We start from the raw sequence: 20,318 nt of genomic DNA on the forward strand, positions 1-20,318 counted from the left end.
CTAAAGCTTGTTAAATGCTCCACGACAAACGAGAACTTTTTGTCTTGTTCTAGCGGTCCTGAGAAGAAAATTTGTTTTTTGTTCTTGTGGACGTGTTTGAAGACAGTTCTCGACCAATCAGCAACCTCTGGTGGTAAAAAATGAAGCCTATGCGGAAGTGCACAAAACTGCAGTTCCCCCTTCATCCACTAGGGGTTCCAAAACAGATTAAATCCCCATAGACTTCCATGTTAAAAAGACCAACTTCACAGCAGGAACAAACATGTTTACAGGCTGGTTCAAAAATCCATTTTCAGTTTAATAGGTCAGGTTTACCTTCATGACAACTGTGGGGGGAGTGAATTTTTTTCTAACTCGCCTGTTTAAAAGTAATTTAATCTCGAAATTCGGCATATTTAGGGGGCGTGTCCTTTTGATTGACAGGTACCTTTTCTCCTGCTTCAAGTCAGGAGAACGTAGAACAACCACAGTTTTTAGCCAGTTAACAACGTGGTTTAGCTTTAGCTCGCTTACCTCTGTTAGCTGGTTAGCTCCTGTTATCTTCGGGTTAGCTCGGTTAGCTCTTAGCTACAGGCAGCCTGGAGTTCGCTCCATGTCAATCATCCACCATGGCGCTCACAGCCCCCCTCTCAGCTCCACCTCTTTGCATATTTAGGGGCGTGTCCTTTTGATTGACAGGTACTTAATATCCCGCTTAAGGAGGATGAATGTAAAACAACAGCAATTTTTAGCCAGTTAACAGTGTGATTTAGCTTTAGCCTGCTTACCTCCAATAGCTGGTTAGCTCCTGTTAGCTGGGATCGCTATTAATCTATGTATTTCAACAAACAAATGCGATTTACAGCAGAAATAAACATGTTTACGGCTTGGTACAAAAACAGTTTAGGTTTAATAGGTCAGGGTTACTAACATGACAACTGTGGCGGGAGTGATTTTTTTTTTTTCTAACTTCTCTGTTTAGAAGTAATTTCAAAGTTAGGGGCGTGTCCTTTTGATTGACAGGTACCCGATCTCCGGCTTCAAGAAGGAAGAATGTAGAACAACCACGGTTTTTAGCAGGTTAACAGCGTGACTTAGATTGGCTCTTGTTAGCTCCAGGTTAGCTCTTAGCTACATGCAGGTCAGAGATCACTAGATCTCAATCATCCACCAATACGCTCACAGCCGCCCTCTTAGCTCCACCTCCATTTTTGACAACATGAGTGACCCTACCAAGATGGCGAAGGTAGCTTCAATTCAGCTCTTTAGAAACCTATGGGTGACGCCACGGAGCCTCTGACCATCTTTTCTATAGTCTATGTTCTCGACACATCAGGCTGGCAGAACTTTTTTCTTGTGGGGTTCTGAGAAGTATCGTGTGATTGGTTGGACATTTGAGGTGGGCGTGGTTAACACAGAAAAGCATGAATTGGAAAGATGCTGCAGGTAAACAGATTGTTTCGATAAAACAGCTGATCGAGGTGGTGAGAAAGTAAGAATATTTTTACAACATGTGGCAATAAAACATTCACAACCCGCCCTGCCGTGGACTAAGTTGCTTGTTAAATATGAAACGGGCATCGCCGTCCGCAGTGACCCCTCCCCGCTGCGGACGAAGCTTCTCATTGAGGATGAATGGACCTGACAAAAAAGAATATTGTCCTTGCAGCCTCAAGAGAAAAAAAAAACTTCTCGCTTCTCGTGGAGAATGTAACAAGCTTAAGAGGAGACACATAACCCAACCCTAACCGTCGGTCCGCCCAGTCCCCACCGCCACACCTCCCCCCCTCACCTTGAAATGGCATGCACTGGATTGTCTCGCTCCCAGTCCTCCCTTTTAGACCATCACCAAGGGAAAAATGGGGTTTCTGCTGAAGTGTCATTCCCAGACACCTTGGTTTTTTTTTGTTTTTTCGGGCCGGATAAGATTTATTTTCAGCATGTTTGTTTAGCCTGCTCAATCTGGTGTCAGTTTGTGAGATTCTCCCTCTCGTATCTCTTATCCAACAACACAAGGCTACGTGAGACACGGAGAGCAGTGTAACATAAACGCTAGCTTTTAACTCTCAGTGGATACGGAAATGTCCCCGAGTTTATGAATGATATAAAAAACAAACTCTCTGCTACTGTATGTTTTATACTTCGCACCCAGTGGCATCATCATGTTGTGACATCATTGCATGCCTTAGCATGCTCTTTCTTACTCTTTGGTTTATGAGATTGTTTCGAAGTTAATGTGGAGAAAATAATGAAATGTTTGAAATTAATGAGTTTGCTGTGGTTATTGTTGTTGCTCATTATTATTTCAGTTCATGAAGGTGGAGAAGAAAAGTACCACACACCACGTGTCCAGGTTTAGTCGTCTCCAGTATAGTAGGCGGAGCCATCCAAACATCGATAATACCAACAATAGTATCGATTTCTGTCGATACTGGTGTAACAACGTTGATACTTTAGTTTCAGTTCCTCCTCTCAGTCCAGTGTTTGCTTCTGCATTTCATGAACAATGCTATCTAAGTAGATCGCATTGTGGAGTAATCACGTGACTCAGCCATCAGGCACCGGCAAGCAGCACGCACACCATCAACTGGTAAGGAGTGTGAACCAGTGTCGGATTGAGTGTGATGCATCAAAAAGCTCATCCTGCAGCTATCCTCCTAATATCAGGCTGGAAAATCAGCTGAATCATCCTAACTAAGGAGCATAAAGTGTTTTAGGTGGGTTTGTTTCACCACTTTGATGAGTCACCTACATCCCAAAACCAGCTTCTCTTGGCGAGATTTTCCCAAATTTGGATTTTTTAATATGGTTTATGTAAAAAATTTGTACCTGGTGATTAAAAAAATCCAAGTTCAGTGCTTGAAAACTATTTAAGGATTAATAAATAAGGACGATAAAGGTGTTTTTGATGGATTTGGTTCACTGCGGCCAGAAATCAGCTCTTCTTGGCAAGATAATGCCAAATTTGAAATTTTAATGTGTTATGCGTAAAGCTTTATTGTATATATGTTTAAAAATGAGCAAGTTAATTTCACAAATTAATCTAGTTTTATTCATACATTAATTTTGATAGACCTATTAAACAGTATTACAGATAGTCTTCCTTTATTTACTTGGGACAAGAATGATTTCAATTCTTGTTGTTTCACTTGTACAGGTGTTTTTAATGATTAACTCCATGAAAATCTTTATTATGATCCAGAGGTCAAATTTAAATCTATGGAAGCAGAAAGTGACCATGAATGCAAAAGTTTATTTCCAAAGTGATTATCTTGTATAGAGCCTGTTACTAAGCCTAAATACTGCAGATCAATTATACAAGGAAATGAATAATCCATGGCCATGCATATTATGATAGAAAATATAGTGAAAATGCACCACAAGGCCATGAGCAAGCTACTTTATGTTTAAAGTACTTGTCAAATATAGACAGTTTTATTCTATTTTTTCTTATTTTATTTTATCGTATTTAACTTTTTCTTATTTGATTTTAATCTTAAAGGGACATTGTGTAAGATTTTTTTGTTGTTAACTGACAAAAATTGGTTTCTGTATTTATCTTTGGTGTGTTATGACCTCCGTTAGAAGCCCGACACATTCACATATAACGAAATATTTTAGATTTGTTTCTCCATTCAACAGGTAAGCCAGCAGCAGCCATGACAGTCTGCAATAGTGAAATTATATGGCCTCCAGGAAGGGACAAACGTCCCCAACAGCGGAACAAATGATGTTCAATAATGCCAATTTTTGTTATAACGCTCCAGATGCGTTCCACTTGTTTAGTTAATCCAAGAACTGCATTATAAACTGTAGATGAAATTATTTTTTTCAATGACCTAAATTATGCATTTTACTGGGCTGAAAATTATCAGTGAATTTGCCGTTTTAAAACGCCTAAAGCTGCTAGAACCAACGGCTTGCCATCAGCGGGGAAAATCATGTTAAATTATTAAGAAAGCTGGAGGACCACGGCTATGCAGCAGCAGCAGCATGGGAGCCCTGTTCGCCATCGCCAGCGCAAAAGGACACTTAAAAGGCAGCGTGACCAGGAAATACAAAAAACAAGGATCAACATCGGACTGGCTTTCTCCAGGCGGAAGGAGCTGAAGACGGAGAAGGGTTTTAAAAGGGATGCCGAAGTTGCCAACTTTCTTCTCAACAACTAAGTAAAATGCGCGCCTAAAATAGCCTAAAGAAACGTTTTTCATTTGGTTGTGTTTACTATAGTCATAATATATATTTTTATTTCTCGGTGTTGCCGAGGCTTTTTGATACACATTGGCTACCGTCATTACAATGCCTGTTTTTCAGAAAGTGAGGTGCCAGAACGCGCATGCGTTAGAATTGTAGCAACGATTCCGACGTCAGGCGGATGTAAATGTTATACAATGTCCCTTTAAGAAGTTGTTGTAATATCCCACCAGCAGTGTCCAATTAGTAAGAGAGATTTGGGCAAACATGGGCGCCACTTAACCATATTATTACCACAACTTGGTCACAGGATAACGTGATACCCTCTTTACAACAAAAATCAATCAGACTACATGATAACAAAAATAATTTCTTCTTATCACCAGACGGAAGTCATAATCCTGGTGTCACATTGTTAATTTTTTTTCATTTTCTTAAGAAATGAATCACTTATCACAATATAACACACTTTGTTTTCTCTTGGAAAACAAGGCGAGATGATCAATGTGAGCGCTAACAATAGCGGTTAGCACCTCATGTAACTGATATTTTGGTTTTTGTGTAACTGCTAATTGTTGTAGTTTATCAGAAAAACAGTAAGTTAAGACATGCTTGTGTTGTCCTGTTAGCCACCTGAAAATAGCTTTTCTGAAAAATCTGTTTCATTTTTTAAATTTATTTTATGTTTTTTTTATTCATTTTTTTAACAATAAAAAACACCTCTGTTTTATTAAAGGTTTTAAGAATAATTTAACCATAATAGAGCAAATATTCATTATTATATAAAGATAACAAGATATTAGATTTACTTTGTCGTCTTATCTTTGGCTGCACGCAGGTTCCATATATTTAATTTCCGGTAAAGCTTAAAGGTTGAAGCTGATGAAAAAATAACAGGCAGAAAAAAAATTAAAGGGAAAAATAAGTAAATCTTAAAGGAATATTTACATAAACAGCTTTAATAAAAACACTCAGACTGGTTCAGGTAAACAAAACAGCTGAAACGCACCTCACTGCTGCTTTTTACAGCCCATTTTTCTGTTCGTCGAAAACGTCTTAAAAGCTGCAAAGACATATTAAGATATTCACAAACTGGATTTGCATCAGATGGTGGAATGAAAACAGCAGAAAGTGCTGCAAAAGTCACTGGCGTTCCAAGATCCGGGTGTGACCCAGTAGGACTTCCAGTTGCTGGAACAACATGACGAACTCTGGAAACCAGACACATAAAGTTGCAGCAATGTATGAAACTTTTAAAAGTAAAAAAAAAAAAACATAACTCACACACACATAAAACCCTGCTTTTGACTGTTTTGGTGCCGGGATAAAGAAACCGGCTAATCTGAGAGCAGAATTCAACTTTTTGATGACAAAAAAACAGCCAGAAACTCTGGTTTCAGAGCAGCAAGAATTTCAAGTTGTTACACATTCTCTCGTGTGTGTGTGTGTGTGTGTGTGTGTGTGTGTGTGTGTGTGTGTGTGTGTGTGTGTGTCTGGGAATGAGTGTGAGTGGTTGTTAGTGTCTGTGTGTGGACCCTGGCTCTCGCCCAGTGCCTGCTGGGATAACCTCCAGACCTGCTTGTGATCCAGAATCCTGGAACTGGAATAAGAGCATACAGAAAGTGGTTGGATGTCTAAAAATAAATATGATTTTATCTTCAGTTTTCTACCTGCTCACATCTCTTCTTGTGAATAAGACATTAAAAATGATAAATGTTTTATGCAGCTGGTGGCATGATGGCGTTTATAACCCAATCCATTGATCTATTTTTAAATCAACCTTTATTTAACCAAGAAATCATAGCAGTTAAAGGTTTATATGTTGATCCAACTCTGGACTGGCTCTGTATCCCACTTGAAAAGGGATATGAAGCATCTCAGGGCACTTTGCAAAGAGATGCAGCAGTACTTGGCAACATTTGGAGGGAGAAACCTCCGGCAGGAGCGTGCTGAGGGAGGGCGGCCATCTGCCTCGACCGGTTGGAGTGAAATGACAATAACAGAGAAAATAAGACTACAGAGAAACAACCAACAACTTTACAAGAAGGACAATTAACTAACGCTCCACAGAACACAGTCAGAAGCCATGAGCTCCCACAGCTCCTCCTCCTCTGAAAACACCCGCAGGTGAAGCCAGAACCTGGATCTCTGCAAGACTTAACAGGCCAGGAAGATGAATTATTCTTGTGCTCTTAATGAAACACTAAATAATTTAACAAAGTACCGGATGCAGTCCATGGTTTAGTCCATGCAGACAGATATGGTGCTGGGAAAATCATAATCTGGTTCTTCCAGAAGGGAACAAATACGAAGCAAAACTCTGGACATGAAGCTTGAAAACACAACGGTTGTCATGGATACGAAGTCTAAAAATGTATAGAAAGCATCAGATTTAATGTTTTACAGGACAGAAAATCTTTCTGCCCGTATGTTATTGCCTTGTCATTTATTTATTTGTAGTTTTTATTATTATTATTATTATTATTATTATTATTATTATTATTATTATTATTATTATTATTATTATTATTATCACAAATAATAAAAATTTTGTTATGTTTTTTCATCTGTATTTCTAACCGTCAGGTTCTAGAGGTTTAATTCAATCAACTTCGCTAAAATCCAAAATCCAGTCATAAACCACATAAATCAAATTAATTATAATCTACTTGGGTTTAATTCTTCATTATTTTGCTCATATGAAGAAAACAGTCACTATGGAAACCAGTGAATCCATCCTGAGCATGCAGGTACCGGTGGAGAGGAAAACCTCCTGTTTAACAGGAAGAAATTTCCATCACAATCAGGAAATGATCAAATTTCTCAACACGGGTACTGCAGTAATGATCCAGAAAGAAGTAAATACAAAGGTAATACATTCTAGAAAGATGACACACTCAAGCCTAAAACAAAAAACAAAAAATATTTTCTATATATAAATAACTTGGACCTTCATGAGTCATTTCTATAACAGAGTCAAACAGCAGACTTTACCCATCTTTTTTCTCCTGGAAAATGAGAACGGTAACACAGACTTCTTGATTTTATATATATATATATATATATATATATATATATATATATATATATATATATATATATATATATATGTATATATATATATATATATATATATATATATCCATCCATCCATCCATCTTCTGCTGCTTATCTGGGGTCGGGTCGCGGGGGCAGCAGCCTAAGCAGGGAAGCCCAGACTTCCCTCTCCCCAGCCACATTTGCCAACTCTGTGGGGGGGATCCCGAGGCGTTCCCAGGCCAGCCGAGAGATATAATCCCTCCAGCGTGTCCTGGGTCTTCCCCGGGGTCTCCTCCCCGAGGGACGTGCCTGGAACACCTCACCAGGGAGGCGTCCAGGAGGCATCCTGACCAGATGCCCGAGCCACCTCAACTGGTTCCTCTCGATGCGAAGGAGCAGCGGCTCTACTCTGAGCCCCTCCCGGATGACTGAGCTCCTCACCCTATCTCTAAGGGTGAGCCCGGCCACCCTGCAGAGGAAACTCATTTCAGCCGCCTGTATACGAGATCTCGTTCTTTCGGTCACGACCCACAGCTCATGACCATAGGTGAGGGTAGGAACGTAGATCGACTGGTAAATCGAGAGCTTCACCTTCTGGCTCAGCTCCTTCTTCACCACGACAGACCGGCGCAGAGCCCGCATTACTGCAGACGCCGCACCGATCCGTCTGTCGATCTCACGCTCCATCCTTCCCTCACTCGTGAACAAGACCCCGAGATATTTAAACTCCTCCACTTGAGGCAGGACCTGACTCCCGACCCGGAGAGGGCAATCCACCCTATTCCGGCTGAGGACCATGGTCTCAGATTTGGAGGTGCTGATTCTCATCCCAGCTGCTTCACACTCGGCCGCGAATCGCTCAAGCGAGAGCTGGAGATCACGACCAGATGAAGCCAACAGGACCACGTCATCCGCAAAAAGCAGAGACCCAATCCTGAGGCCACCAAGTCGGATCCCCTCAACCCCTCGGCTGCGCCTAGAAATTCTGTCTATATAAGTTATGAACAGAATCGGTGATAAAGGGCAGCCTTGGCGGAGTCCAACCCTCACCGGAAACGAATCCGACTTACTACCGGCAATGCGGACCAAGCTCTGACACCTGTCGTACAGGGACCGGACAGCTCGTACAAGGGGGTCCGGTACCCCATACTCCCGGAGTACCCCCCACAGGAGCCCCCGGGGGACACGGTCGAATGCCTTCTCCAGGTCCACAAAGCACATGTAGACTGGTTGGGCAAACTCCCATGCCCCCCCCAGGACCCCAGAGAGGGTATAGAGCTGGTCCACTGTTCCGCGACCAGGACGAAAACCACACTGCTCCTCCTCAATCCGGGATTCGACTATCCGGCGGACCCTCCTCTCCAGGACCCCTGAATAGACCTTACCAGGGAGGCTGAGGAGTGTGATTCCCCTGTAATTGGAACACACCCTCCGGTCCCCCTTCTTAAAAAGGGGGACCACCACCCCAGTCTGCCAATCCAGCGGTACTGCCCCCGATGTCCACGTGATGCTGCAGAGGCGTGTCAGCCAGGACAGCCCCACAGCATCCAGAGCCTTAAGGAACTCCGGGCGGATCTCATCCACCCCCGGGGCCTTGCCGCCAAGGAGCTTTTTGACCACCTCAGCGACTTCAGCCCCAGAGATAGGAGAGTCCACCCCCGAGTCCACCAGCTCTGCTCCCTCATGGGAAGCCGTGTTGGTAGGATTGAGGAGGTCTTCGAAGTATTCCCTCCACCGACCCACAACGTCCCAAGTTGAGGTCAGCAGCTCCCCATCTCCACTGTACACAGTATTGATGGAGCACTGCTTCCCCCTCCTGAGCCGCCGGATGGTGGACCAGAATCTCCTCGAAGCCGTCCGGAAGTCTTTCTCCATGGCCTCGCCGAACTCCTCCCATGCCCGAGTTTTTGCCTCGGCAACGGCCGAAGCCGCATGCCGCTTAGCCCGTCGGTACCCATCAGCTGCCTCCAGAGTCCCACAGGCCAAGAAGGCCCGATAGGACTCCTTCTTCAGCTTGACGGCATCCCTCACTGCTGGTGTCCACCAACGAGTCCTGGGATTACCGCCACGACAGGCACCAACGACCTTGCAGCCACAGCTCCAGCTGGCCGCCTCAGCAATAGAGGCACGGAACACCGCCCATTCGGACTCAATGTCCCCCGCCTCACCCGGGACATGTTCGAAGCTCTGCTGAAGGTGGGAGTTGAAGCTCGCTCTGACAGGGGACTCAGCCAGACGTTCCCAGCAGACCCTCACAACACGTTTGGGCCTGCCAGCTCTGACCGGCTTCCTCCCCCACCATCTGAGCCAACTCACCACCAGGTGGTGATCAGTTGACAGCTCCGCCCCCCTCTTCACCCGAGTGTCCAAGGCATGTGGCCGCAGGTCCGACGATACGACTACAAAGTCGATCATTGAACTGCGGCCCAGGGAATCCTGATGCCAGGTGTACATATGGACACTCTTATGCTGGAACATGGTGTTCGTTATAGACAATCCATGACGAGCACAGAAGTCCAATAACAAAACACCATTTGGGTTCAGAGGGGGGGACCATGCCTCCCAATCACTCCCCTCCAGGTCTCACTGTCGTTGCCCACGTGAGCATTGAAGTCCCCCAGCAGAACAATGGAGTCCCCAGAAGGAGCACCCTCCAGCACTCCCTCCAAGGACCCCAGAAAGGGTGGGTACTCTGAACTGCTGTTCGGCGCATAAGCACAGACAACAGTCAGGACCCGTCCCCCCACCCGGAGGCGGAGGGAAACTACCCTTTCATCCACCGGGGTAAACCCCAACGTGCAGGCACCAAGCTGGGGGCTGATGAGAATGCCCACACCTGCTCGGCGCCTCCCACCATGAGCAACTCCAGAGTGGAAGAAAGTCCAGCCCCTTTCGAGGGTACTGGTTCCAGAGCCCAGGCCATGTGTCGAGGTGAGTCCAACTATATCTAGTCGGAACCGCTCAACCTCGCGCACAAGCTCAGGCTCCTTCCCCACCAGAAAGAAGAATATATATATATATATATATATATATATATATATATATATATATATATATATATATATATATATATATATATATATATATATATATATATATATAAAGAAAAGGCTGAATTTACAACAGTCACTCAAATAACTGGAGACTTAAAAAAGGAACAATAACTTTTGTAATATAATATAATTCATTAAATTGAGTTGAAGAAAGATAAAAAAAAAAAAAAATAAATAAACAAACAAATGTGTCCTGGACAAATTAGAGACTTTTCTGTTGAACAGTGGGACAAAATACCTGTCAACAGGTGCAGAAGTCTGACTGAGAGGAACAGAAAACACCTGACTGGAGCGGAAACATTAAAGGATTGTTCAATTAAATATTACTTATTTGTTTGCTTTTTTTTAAAAAAATATTTCTATTGAACCAGAATTAGAAAATAATTAATGATTTTCATCAAATTTATATTTATTATTACTTTAGTCAATTTCATCTTATTTTACAGGCAGCTGTTTTTTTTCCTTCTTCATTGAAAGGGTATGAATAAATATGAGCACATTTGAACATATATATTAATATATAGGGCCCTGCGATGGACTGGCGAGCTGTCCAGGGTGTACCCTGCCTGTCGCCCAAAGCCAGCTGGGATAGGCTCCAGCTTCCCCGCGACCCTGAATTGGAATAAGCGGTTCGGAAAATGAATGAAAAAATGAATGAATGATATTTATATATATATATATATATATATATATATATATATATATATATATATATATATATATATATATATATATATCTTCGTGCCACATTTCATCCCATTTGCACATCCATGAAATGACCCAGCCGTGCTATAATGACAACAATTAACAAAATAATTACATCCCAACTTTTTCTCTGTCTCCACAATAATTTCAAATCTTCTTCACACGCTGAGACGCCGGGCGTCAGCGTGCTGCGTGTGACATCACACCACTTAGAGGCTGGAGCTCGTTTCAATAGCGCTTTTTAAGGCATCCAAGTCGCTTCCACATTGAATCTATTATTCATTCATGCACATTAAAGCTACATGAGTAGCCACAGCTGCCCCCCAGGGCAGAGCGATGGAAATTACCACCAAACATTCTCACAGCAGCAATGCTATGGTGGGGGGAAGTGGATACACATGACTGGGATGAAGCGGGAATAAAAAATCCTCCTGTTATAGGATGGCCTGTTCCACCACCGGAGCCCCCGCCATGCTAATGCCCGATGGAACAGCTCTGCTTCAACCAGCTACCAACCAGGGCACACCAAACTCATAGCTCAGTGCATCATGGGCCGCCCTCCCAAGCGGCCTCGGCCTACAGCAAAGGATAAGGGTCGCCATGGCAGCCCACCGCAGTAGACACCAATTTAAAAGTCTGTTTCTGCGTATCCTTATGAGAAAGGATGGTATATTTGCAAATCAGCCACTTCTTTGAACATTAGAGGGTCATATAAAACTCTGCCAGTCTGAAATATAAAGAAGTCTAGTATAAAATATACACACGTGCAAACAGAACAAGGAATTTATAGTTATGTTTTTACTGGATATTTGTGATATTTAAAAATGAGAATATTCACTTTTTTTTTTAAATATGTCAAAATAAACTAAAGAAAAAGTCAAATAAAATTACATGTAAAGCATGACTGTACACGTCTGTAGAAATAAACAATACTTCATGCATGAGAGGGTTAAAGGTAGGAAGGAGCTGTGTCCCAGTTCTGGGTCTGCGCGCTTCGAGGAGCAGATTACTCGCCTGCGTACGTCATCGTGGCGCTAACCACTGTCCCAACGAAGGCTCCTCCACATCCACCCTACAAACCCACACTTGGTTTGTCATGAAGGCTGCAAGCGATGGATCCTTCATGACCTCTTTTCTCCCAGAATGCATTTCGTACAAGATGGCAGGAAATGAGCAGCAGCCGAGGAGTGTGTTTGTAAATGTGTGTGTGTGTGTGTGTGTGTGAGAGTGTGTGTGTGTGTGCATGTATCTGAAATTCAACTTGACATAGGAATTTTTAGTTAGTTTTGTCCTTCTTCAAGCATCCAGACTTTGGGTCACTTCTTTGAGTTGAATCAAATGATGTTCATCTATTTGCCGCTCCGAACAGACGAACTGGGACGGCAGCAACAATGTCTTATGGTCTACTTGACGGCATGGGTCTCACCAGCGTTATTTCCGCTGACGTTAACGTTAGCTTCACAGGTTGCGCAGCTGAACAGGTAAATAAAAGTATAAATAAAAGGAAATGAAAATTCTGGCTCTGTTTTCTTTAATCTTCTTTACATTTTTGTGTGTTTTGTGGAAGAATGGGAACACTTGACCGATCTGCAGTTGCTAGGCAACGGGAGACTGTACTATGGCTAACTATCGTACACTCGGTAGGCTGTTTCATTTCACTAACAGTCTGTGCATTTCGGAGTCTGCAGGCTGCGCAGCGTCCTACGTAGTCGGTACATTCTAAAGGGCACAGACCATAGACTGCATATATAAACATGGGCGGAGCCTCCATGACGTCACCCGTAGGTTTCTGAAGAGCTGAATTGAAGCTCGGTGGGCGGTTCCTACCATCACCATCTTGGCAGGGGCATGTGTGTCGTCTCGTCCGGAAAATACAAAAATTGGCAAAGAGGTGGAGCTGAGAGGGGGGCTGTGAGCGTCATGGTGGATGATTGACATCTAGTGAACTCCGAGCTTTCTGTAGCTAAGAGCTAACCCGGAGATAACAGGAGCTAACCAGATAATGGAGGTAAGCGGGCTAAAGCTAAGTCACGTTGTTAACCGGCTAAAAACCCCGGTTGGTCTACGTTCTTCTGACTTGAAGCAGGAGAACAACGACACGCCCCTAAATATGCCGAATTTCGAGATTAAATTACTTTTAAACGAGCGAGTTAGAAAAAACTTCACTCCCCCCACAGTTGTCATGAAGGTAAACCTGACCTATTAAACCGAAAGTGGATTTTTGAACCAGGCTGTAAACATGTTTATTTCTGCTGTAAACATGTTTATTTCAGCTGTAAACATGTTTATTTCTGCTGTGAAGTTGGTCTTTTTAACATGGGAGTCTATGGGGATTTGCCCTGTTTTGCAGCCCCTAGTGGATGAAGAGGAAACTGCAGTTTTATGCACTTCCGCATAGGCTTCACTTTTTTACCACCGGAGGCTCCGTCCATCTTTTATATACGGTCTATGGCACAGATCCTATATTGGGACTCCCCAACTCTGATTGGTTAAGTTTATTTCCATGGTAACAAATGGTAACAATCCATATTTCTGCTTTTGTTACTCTTTGTATTATTATTTACTTTCATTTGCAGCATGCTCCTATAATAGCACATAAATAAATCTGTGTCTTACCCATGAGGCTGGGCGGTTTGATAAGTAATAGAACTGTACTTCAGACAGAGGATTCCAGCAGCAAAAACAGCCCAAGTGTGTTGATCGTTGATCTTTCTGTGTGTTTATTTTAAGTTTAAAAAAAAAAAAAAAAAAAAGTGAACTAGCTTTTCTGCATTACTCGATGATAGGATGTTTTTTTTTTTCTTTTTTTTTTTTTTACCACAGGTAGGGAGGAGGTGGTTCAAGAAACCTGTTCTATATGAGAATGAAAAGATAGATCCTGGTAAAAACAAATAATGCCAAAGTTCCTCAGAGTAGTACTGGAAACTTAATGTCGTCCAGAGTAATTACATGGCGAGGCAGTGTCTTCCTGAGGTGTTCAGTAGTCTGTAGGAAAGAGGACATTCAGTCATCCAGGCTTTATATATGTTAAACATCTTTAAACCCTGACCAACATGATATACATATTCATCTGGTTTGATAAATAAGTGTAATTATGTTTGGCCTGATGCTGGTTCCATACAAAGCAGTTGAACAAGCCTGTTCTTTACAAAAGTGTGATGCGATGAAAACACACCAATACAGTAGATGAGTTATTGCCACCTTAGTTTGTCTCCTTACATTCATGAAATCACTTGATGTCCCTGTTTTCACCAGCTGTTTGATTGGTTGAAATTAATGCCTAAAACATCAGAACATATGTCAGGTTCAGTTCTTCAATTTCTGCCTCAACTTAATGTTAAAAGTCAGAACATGATTCTTATTCATCAACAATAACAGTGTAATTGCTAGGGATGCACCGATACCAATACAAGTAATGGTACCGGCTCAATACCAAGCGTGTGTACTTGTACTAAGTATTAATAAAAGTGTTCCGATACCACACTAGTCAAGCCAGCGGAGATGTGTTTGATGACATGCTTCGGACATGTTTTAAAAGAAATAAATGCCTTGGATGTTAAAATGCGACAATTTTTATTACACTAAAAGCGAGATCTTTGTTTCAAAACCACACATTTATAGTTGTATTTAGGTAAAATGTGCCCATTCAAAATAAAACTTGTTGAAATTGTTAGATCTGTAGAGTTATTATGTTTGTATTGGTGAGGTAACTTCTGAAAGGATGTGTCATTTATTACAACCTAATGAAATCTTACAGAGTTGTAACAGCAATAATAACCATAGGCACAATGGTGTTCACATTAACAGATTTGGTATCGCAAATATCTGTATTGGTAGATATTCAAATTTCAGTATTGGATCGGAACTCCCAAAAAGTGGATCGGTGCATCCTTATTGCTTATTTGATCTGCATCCTGTTACAGTCAAATGTGAAGATATAAGTTTCAAAACATATGTAGAATTGATCAAGGCCGGATTACCCAATGGGCATTATCATGGGCCCCAGGGGCCCACGCCCACTTGGGGCTCATGTGGGGCCCATGTGGGGCTCACGTAGCGAAAACACCAGCAGTATGGACATAAAACAAAATGTACATAAAAGCCAGATAGTTACACCACAGTGTCTAGTGTATTGCTATTGGTACCACTGGCTGAGAGATGTTAGAAATATCATTTCACAGTGGATCATTTACAATTTTCCCAATGTTGCGGTGGGGAAGCGGGGGCCCTGAAAAACTCTGGGCCCAGGGGCTTGTGCACATTTAATCCGGCCCTGGAAGTGATCAAACTGGAGGTAAAAGTTGGAAAATCGTGGCTCCTCGGTTAAAATGACGGTGATTGCGTTTACATGCGGTGTCAGGGGGGAAACACCGCCCCCTGCTGTCCCGCTGCAGTACTGCACTTTCCGCTGGCTTAACGAGCCCCTCGTCGCCTTTGTGTTTGTTTTAAAGCTATTCAAGGAAACTCTGTGAGTAGTTTATCACCACCGGGGCTCGTTTTGGGCCCCTTGGAGCTTCTACAGCATGGAGCGACTTTAGCAGCTGCGGAGCAGCGGCAGCAGGTCGCTGCGTGGCGGTTTCCGGTGTCCGTCCGTCTGCTGGAGGATGGCGTCCGGCTCCAACCGCATCCCCTCCACCGCCGGTCCTCCGAGTCCAGAAAGCGCCCTCAGTTGCCGACCCCAGGTCAGAGACTGCAGCGAACAGCATCCATAATCAGCTGGGGTAGGTTATCGTGGCATGTTGTGGCTGTGAATGCGGGTGTTTGCAGATGTGCGGGGCTCCCGGTGCGGGAGGCGGATTTTCCCCCCGCTGCTCCGGGGAGGCCTGGTCCGATCCGGGGTCCGTCTGCAGCGCAACCTCGCATCAAACGTCGAGCTATGTAGCCTCCAAGCTGCGTGGCTTCGACTGCCTCCCTTTTGTTTCAGTTTATGCATTTAATATATTTTTATTTCACCGACTTTCTGGACATTTTTGTTTTTTAAAAAAAGGAAAAGGAAATGGTTTAATTTGTTAAAGAGGTCCAGTTGTTTAGCATCGTTAGCTGCAGCTAGCAGTTAGCCTTTAGCCTCTGCTGCATCCTGCAACAGAGGCGATTTTTATGGCTTTTCTTATAGGAAGTGACATTTTTTTCGAAACCAGGGAGATAAGTCATGGTTTCACAAATCATTTGGAACATTTAGTTGAGATTTTGAGCATTTATTGCACGATTTACGTTTCAGGAAATAGACGGAGCCCATTAATTCAGTTTTTCTTATGAAGCTCGAAGCTGCTTCAGATGACACTCATTTTTATGGGCCTGCTTGCTGTGTAAATAGAGATTTGTAGAAACCTGGCTCAGTGAAAACAATACTTAAGCAGTAGTTTGATAAATAATAGAATAAATTAAGATTAAGGCCTCAAATGCTGTGTTTCTCCCCAGATTTAGCCTTAACCACAGGTCATACTTTGTGAACATTTTCACTTCCTCCTCGTGCTCTTTATTTGATCTTTTCTTGTTTGCATGAAGTAAACATAATCATGAATGATTCTGTCATTGCAGTAATGTCTACTCACTGTCTATGCTGAGTATAAACTTGCATGTTTGTTGTTTTATTACAGTGTTTTTTCCTCTTTATTCCGCTTCTCTGCAGGTTTCCTCCCTCATCTCACGGGACGTGTGCAAACACAGATATAGCACTGAGCTTCCCTCAAAGGGCTGGCGACTATTTCTAAAACTACATCCCCCTCCTCCTCTTGTCAGATTGGGACAAAAATCCTCTTCTTCTAAGCACTGAGCTCTTTACATCCACAGTGGAAGGATGACGGAGGCATGGCAGCAGCAGCAACACGCAGTGGCTCCACCCTCTGTTGTGCACACACTCCCCCAAGGAACCGACAACCCTCTGGGCTGCACGGTGTACGGAGTTGTCCTGCAGCCAGATGCCTCCCTTCAGCAGCCCCAACACCCTCAGCAGCACACTGTACAAACCCAGCAGCCTTCCCTGCAGGTAGGGGGCGACAGAGGGCACAAATGTGGAGCCTGCGGTCACGACATTTCTCACCTGGCCAACCCTCACGAGCACCAGTGCATGGTGACCCAAGACCGCTCGTTTCAGTGCACGCAGTGCATGAAGATCTTCAGCCAGGCGACGGACCTGCTGGAGCACCAGTGTGTCCAGGTGGAGCAGAAGCCTTTCGTGTGCGGCGTTTGCAAAATGGGCTTTTCGCTGCTCACCTCTTTGGCTCAGCATCATAACTCTCACGGCAACGGAAATAATCCGATGAAATGCTCCATCTGTGAGAAGACCTACCGGCCGGGCTCCGGGAACGTCACCCCGACCTCGTCGGCAGCCAACCCCCAGCAACCCTCCACCGGGGAGACGTCCGGCGGCGGTGCGGTGATCAGCGCCTCGTCCCCCCCTACGTTTGAGGCTTCTGCACCAGACAGGCCATACAAGTGCTCGGTGTGCCATAAATCCTTCAGGCATTTGTCGGAGCTGACCCGCCACGAGCGAATACACACCGGGGAAAAGCCATACAAGTGTGAGACATGCGACAAGAGCTTCAGCCAGTCGTCGCATCTGGCGCACCACCAGCGCACGCATAGCTCAGAGCGGCCGTACAAGTGCGCTGTTTGCGAGAAGAGCTTCAAACACCGCTCTCACCTCGTGCGGCACATGTACGCTCACTCCGGCGAGCACCTTTTCAAGTGCAATTTGTGCGAGATGCACTTTAAAGAGTCGTCTGAGCTCCTGCACCACCAGTGCCAGCCGGAGGGCGAGAGGCCTTTCCGCTGCGGTTCGTGCGGGAAGAGCTTCAAGCGGCCGTCTGACCTGCGGCAGCACGAGCGCACCCACTCGGAGGAGCGACCATTCCAGTGCGAGGAGTGCCAGATGAGCTTCAAGCAGCAGTACGCCCTCGTCCGCCACCGCCGTACTCATAAGAACCCGGCCGATCGACCTTTCAAGTGCAACCTCTGCGATAAGGGCTTCCTGCAGCCGTCCCACCTGCTGTACCACCAGCAGGTTCATGGCATGGAGAGTCTCTTCAAGTGCGCGTCCTGCCAGAAGTCATTCAGCCAGTCGGGAGAGCTGCTGCGGCATAAATGCGGCGGCGAGGTGGAAAAGCCCTACAAGTGCGACGTGTGCGGCAAAGGTTACAAGAAAAATTCCACGCTGCAGCGCCACCAGAACACTCACTGCACGGAGAAGCCGCTGAAATGCTCCCTGTGTGACAAGCGCTTCGTGTCGTCCTCCGAGTTCGTCCAGCACCGCTGCGACCCGACGAGGGAGAAGCCGCTGAAATGCCCCGACTGCGAGAAGCGCTTCAGGTACTCGTCGGAGCTCCAGCGCCACCGCCGGGTTCACACGGGGGAGAAGCCTTTCAAGTGCGCCAACTGTGACAAGAGCTTTAAGCAGCGCGAGCACCTCGCCAAGCATCAGAGCGTGCACTCGCGGGAGACGCAGTTCAAATGCGTGTGGTGCGGCGAGCGCTTCGTCGACCTCACCGCTCTGCAGGAGCACACGGTCCAGCACACTGCCGAAGGGGAGAGCTTCCCCGAAGCTCCTTGTATTCCATGAACCGAGCTGCTCCTCGCTTCTGGGCAGCAATCATGACATTCGCCCCCGCGAGGACGCACCTGTGCCAGCCTCCGCTTATCCAGCTGTAACGAACAAGAAGCTCCATTTATTATGATTTTACTGTCAGTAAAGTTAAGACTCGGCTCGTCGTCACACCTTGAGTCAAAGCAGATCAGCGGCGGGGGGGTTAGGATCCCTCTTATTGTGTTTAAAGCAGGACAAAACTTCACCAGACTGAAAAGGAACAGGAAAGATGTGGGTTTTGTTTAGAGTGTGGGAGCTTAGTGTGTGGTTGCATGTGTCGTGTTTTCAGTCTGTTGTTGAGGAAGAACGTCCAGACAGTCGTCCCATTTGTGAGTGCTCTTGTGTAGGCTCCTCTGCAGTCCATGTGCCTTTTTTTATTTTATTCTTTTATTCTGTTTCTTTTCTACTCATCACTCATGTTTTTGTTGCATTTAATGTCACGTTAAAGCTGAAAGTTGCCCCCCCACCACCACCACCTCTCCCACATTAGCGGCTGGCACCAGCAGCAGTATCTTCTCACATACTTAGACTTTAGGTAGTTTCATCTGATCGTGCATGAGTATTTATCCCACCTTAATATCACTGTTGTATTATAGGTTTGGTTTATTTAGGAAAACGTTCTACAAGGAAGAAAAAAAGAGTAAGAAGAAAAAAAAACAAAAACAAGTGGATTTGTGAAAATGTATAGCCAGTGTCCTACAAAATCTGTGTTGTTGCATCTTTGTATTAAAACAAATGGCATCTAGGTGACTAATCCATACCTATCATGTCATATAAACACTTGACTTGTGCAATAGAACATGCACAGTGGAATATTTATGACTACTGATTCTTGGAATAGTCTGCTCTGTTATATTATAGATTGTGTGTATACGCTATGTAAACATTGAAACCTGTATAGTGCTTATGTTACCTGCTTTTCTATTCACTTCTGAACAAGCTTGCTGTATTTTTGCAAGCAGCTTAGTTTCATTTCCAGAAGGATTATCATGAGGTTTAACCCGAGAGACTTTGAAGCGTGACGTCGCTCACTTTGCCACAAACTAGCTGCGTTAATTTCTCTGATAGATTTAACTCAACTTATTGTTTTCTGCTTTCTTTTTGTTTGTTTTTTTTAACGTGAATTGGCCTTCGATTGTTTTCAACAGGAATCTAGCCTCTTCCTGGTCCAAACCAGACGTAAATACTTCAGAGTAGCCTCAAAGTTGCCACTTATGTGTCGGTTTCTACAGACGATACAGTTAAATGAGAAAAAAGACGAAGAAAAAAAAAAGAGAGATGTGTGTACTTTAGTTTACTGTGTGGATTTCTATATTCTATACAATATTTGCAGTATATTTAAAAAAAAGAAGGTTTTGGAGTTAAAATTCATGGACAAAACGAGTTACAGGGGTTGGGTACTCATTGGGAGGGGGGGGGGGGGATGTGCCATGGGCTAATTCCTGGAGAGTCTGCTTCTAAAGCTCTTGTTGGGAGTCTGAGGGGAGGGGGTGTAATGAAGCAAAGGGTTATCGTAGACTCCTGTTCATACTGTATATTAAATAAACCACCCTTATAATAAGAAAGCTGTTTTTGTTTCCGTCACCTGTTTGTTTTAATTAGAATTTAATGTGTTTACAGGAACTAAAATGAACCAGTGTGCTACGTAAACATGGGAACTGCAGCATTAATGACAACCCAGCTGGACGAGTGGTGTTAAATGTTTGTTTCTGTTTAAAAGAACAAGTCACCGGTCTGGGGCCGTGGCGCGACCTCCAGGTTAACAT

The 20,318-nt window shown here is 44.2% G+C and overlaps 1 protein-coding gene across 1 annotated transcript; it reads left to right on the top strand.

Moving 5' to 3' along the window:
* The first annotated feature begins 15,631 nt into the window (after positions 1-15,631).
* On the top strand, positions 15,632-19,938 carry LOC306774998 (uncharacterized protein). The gene is made up of 2 exons (XM_079265201.1): positions 15,632-15,691; positions 16,600-19,938. The coding sequence occupies exon 2, from the start codon at positions 16,768-16,770 to the stop codon at positions 18,526-18,528; it is 1,761 nt and encodes a 586-aa protein (XP_079121327.1). The 5' UTR covers positions 15,632-15,691; positions 16,600-16,767; the 3' UTR covers positions 18,529-19,938.
* Positions 19,939-20,318: the final 380 nt, after the last annotated feature.

The sequence above is a fragment of the Telmatherina bonti genome (genome assembly GCF_933228915.1).
Source record: "Telmatherina bonti genome assembly, chromosome: 1".
NCBI classification, from domain to species: domain Eukaryota; kingdom Metazoa; phylum Chordata; class Actinopteri; order Atheriniformes; family Telmatherinidae; genus Telmatherina; species Telmatherina bonti.

What these genes read in the sequence shown, in the direction of transcription:
- LOC306774998 (XM_079265201.1), top strand. Translation starts at nt 16,768, where the DNA reads ATGACGGAGGCATGGCAGCAGCAGCAACACGCAGTGGCTCCACCCTCT.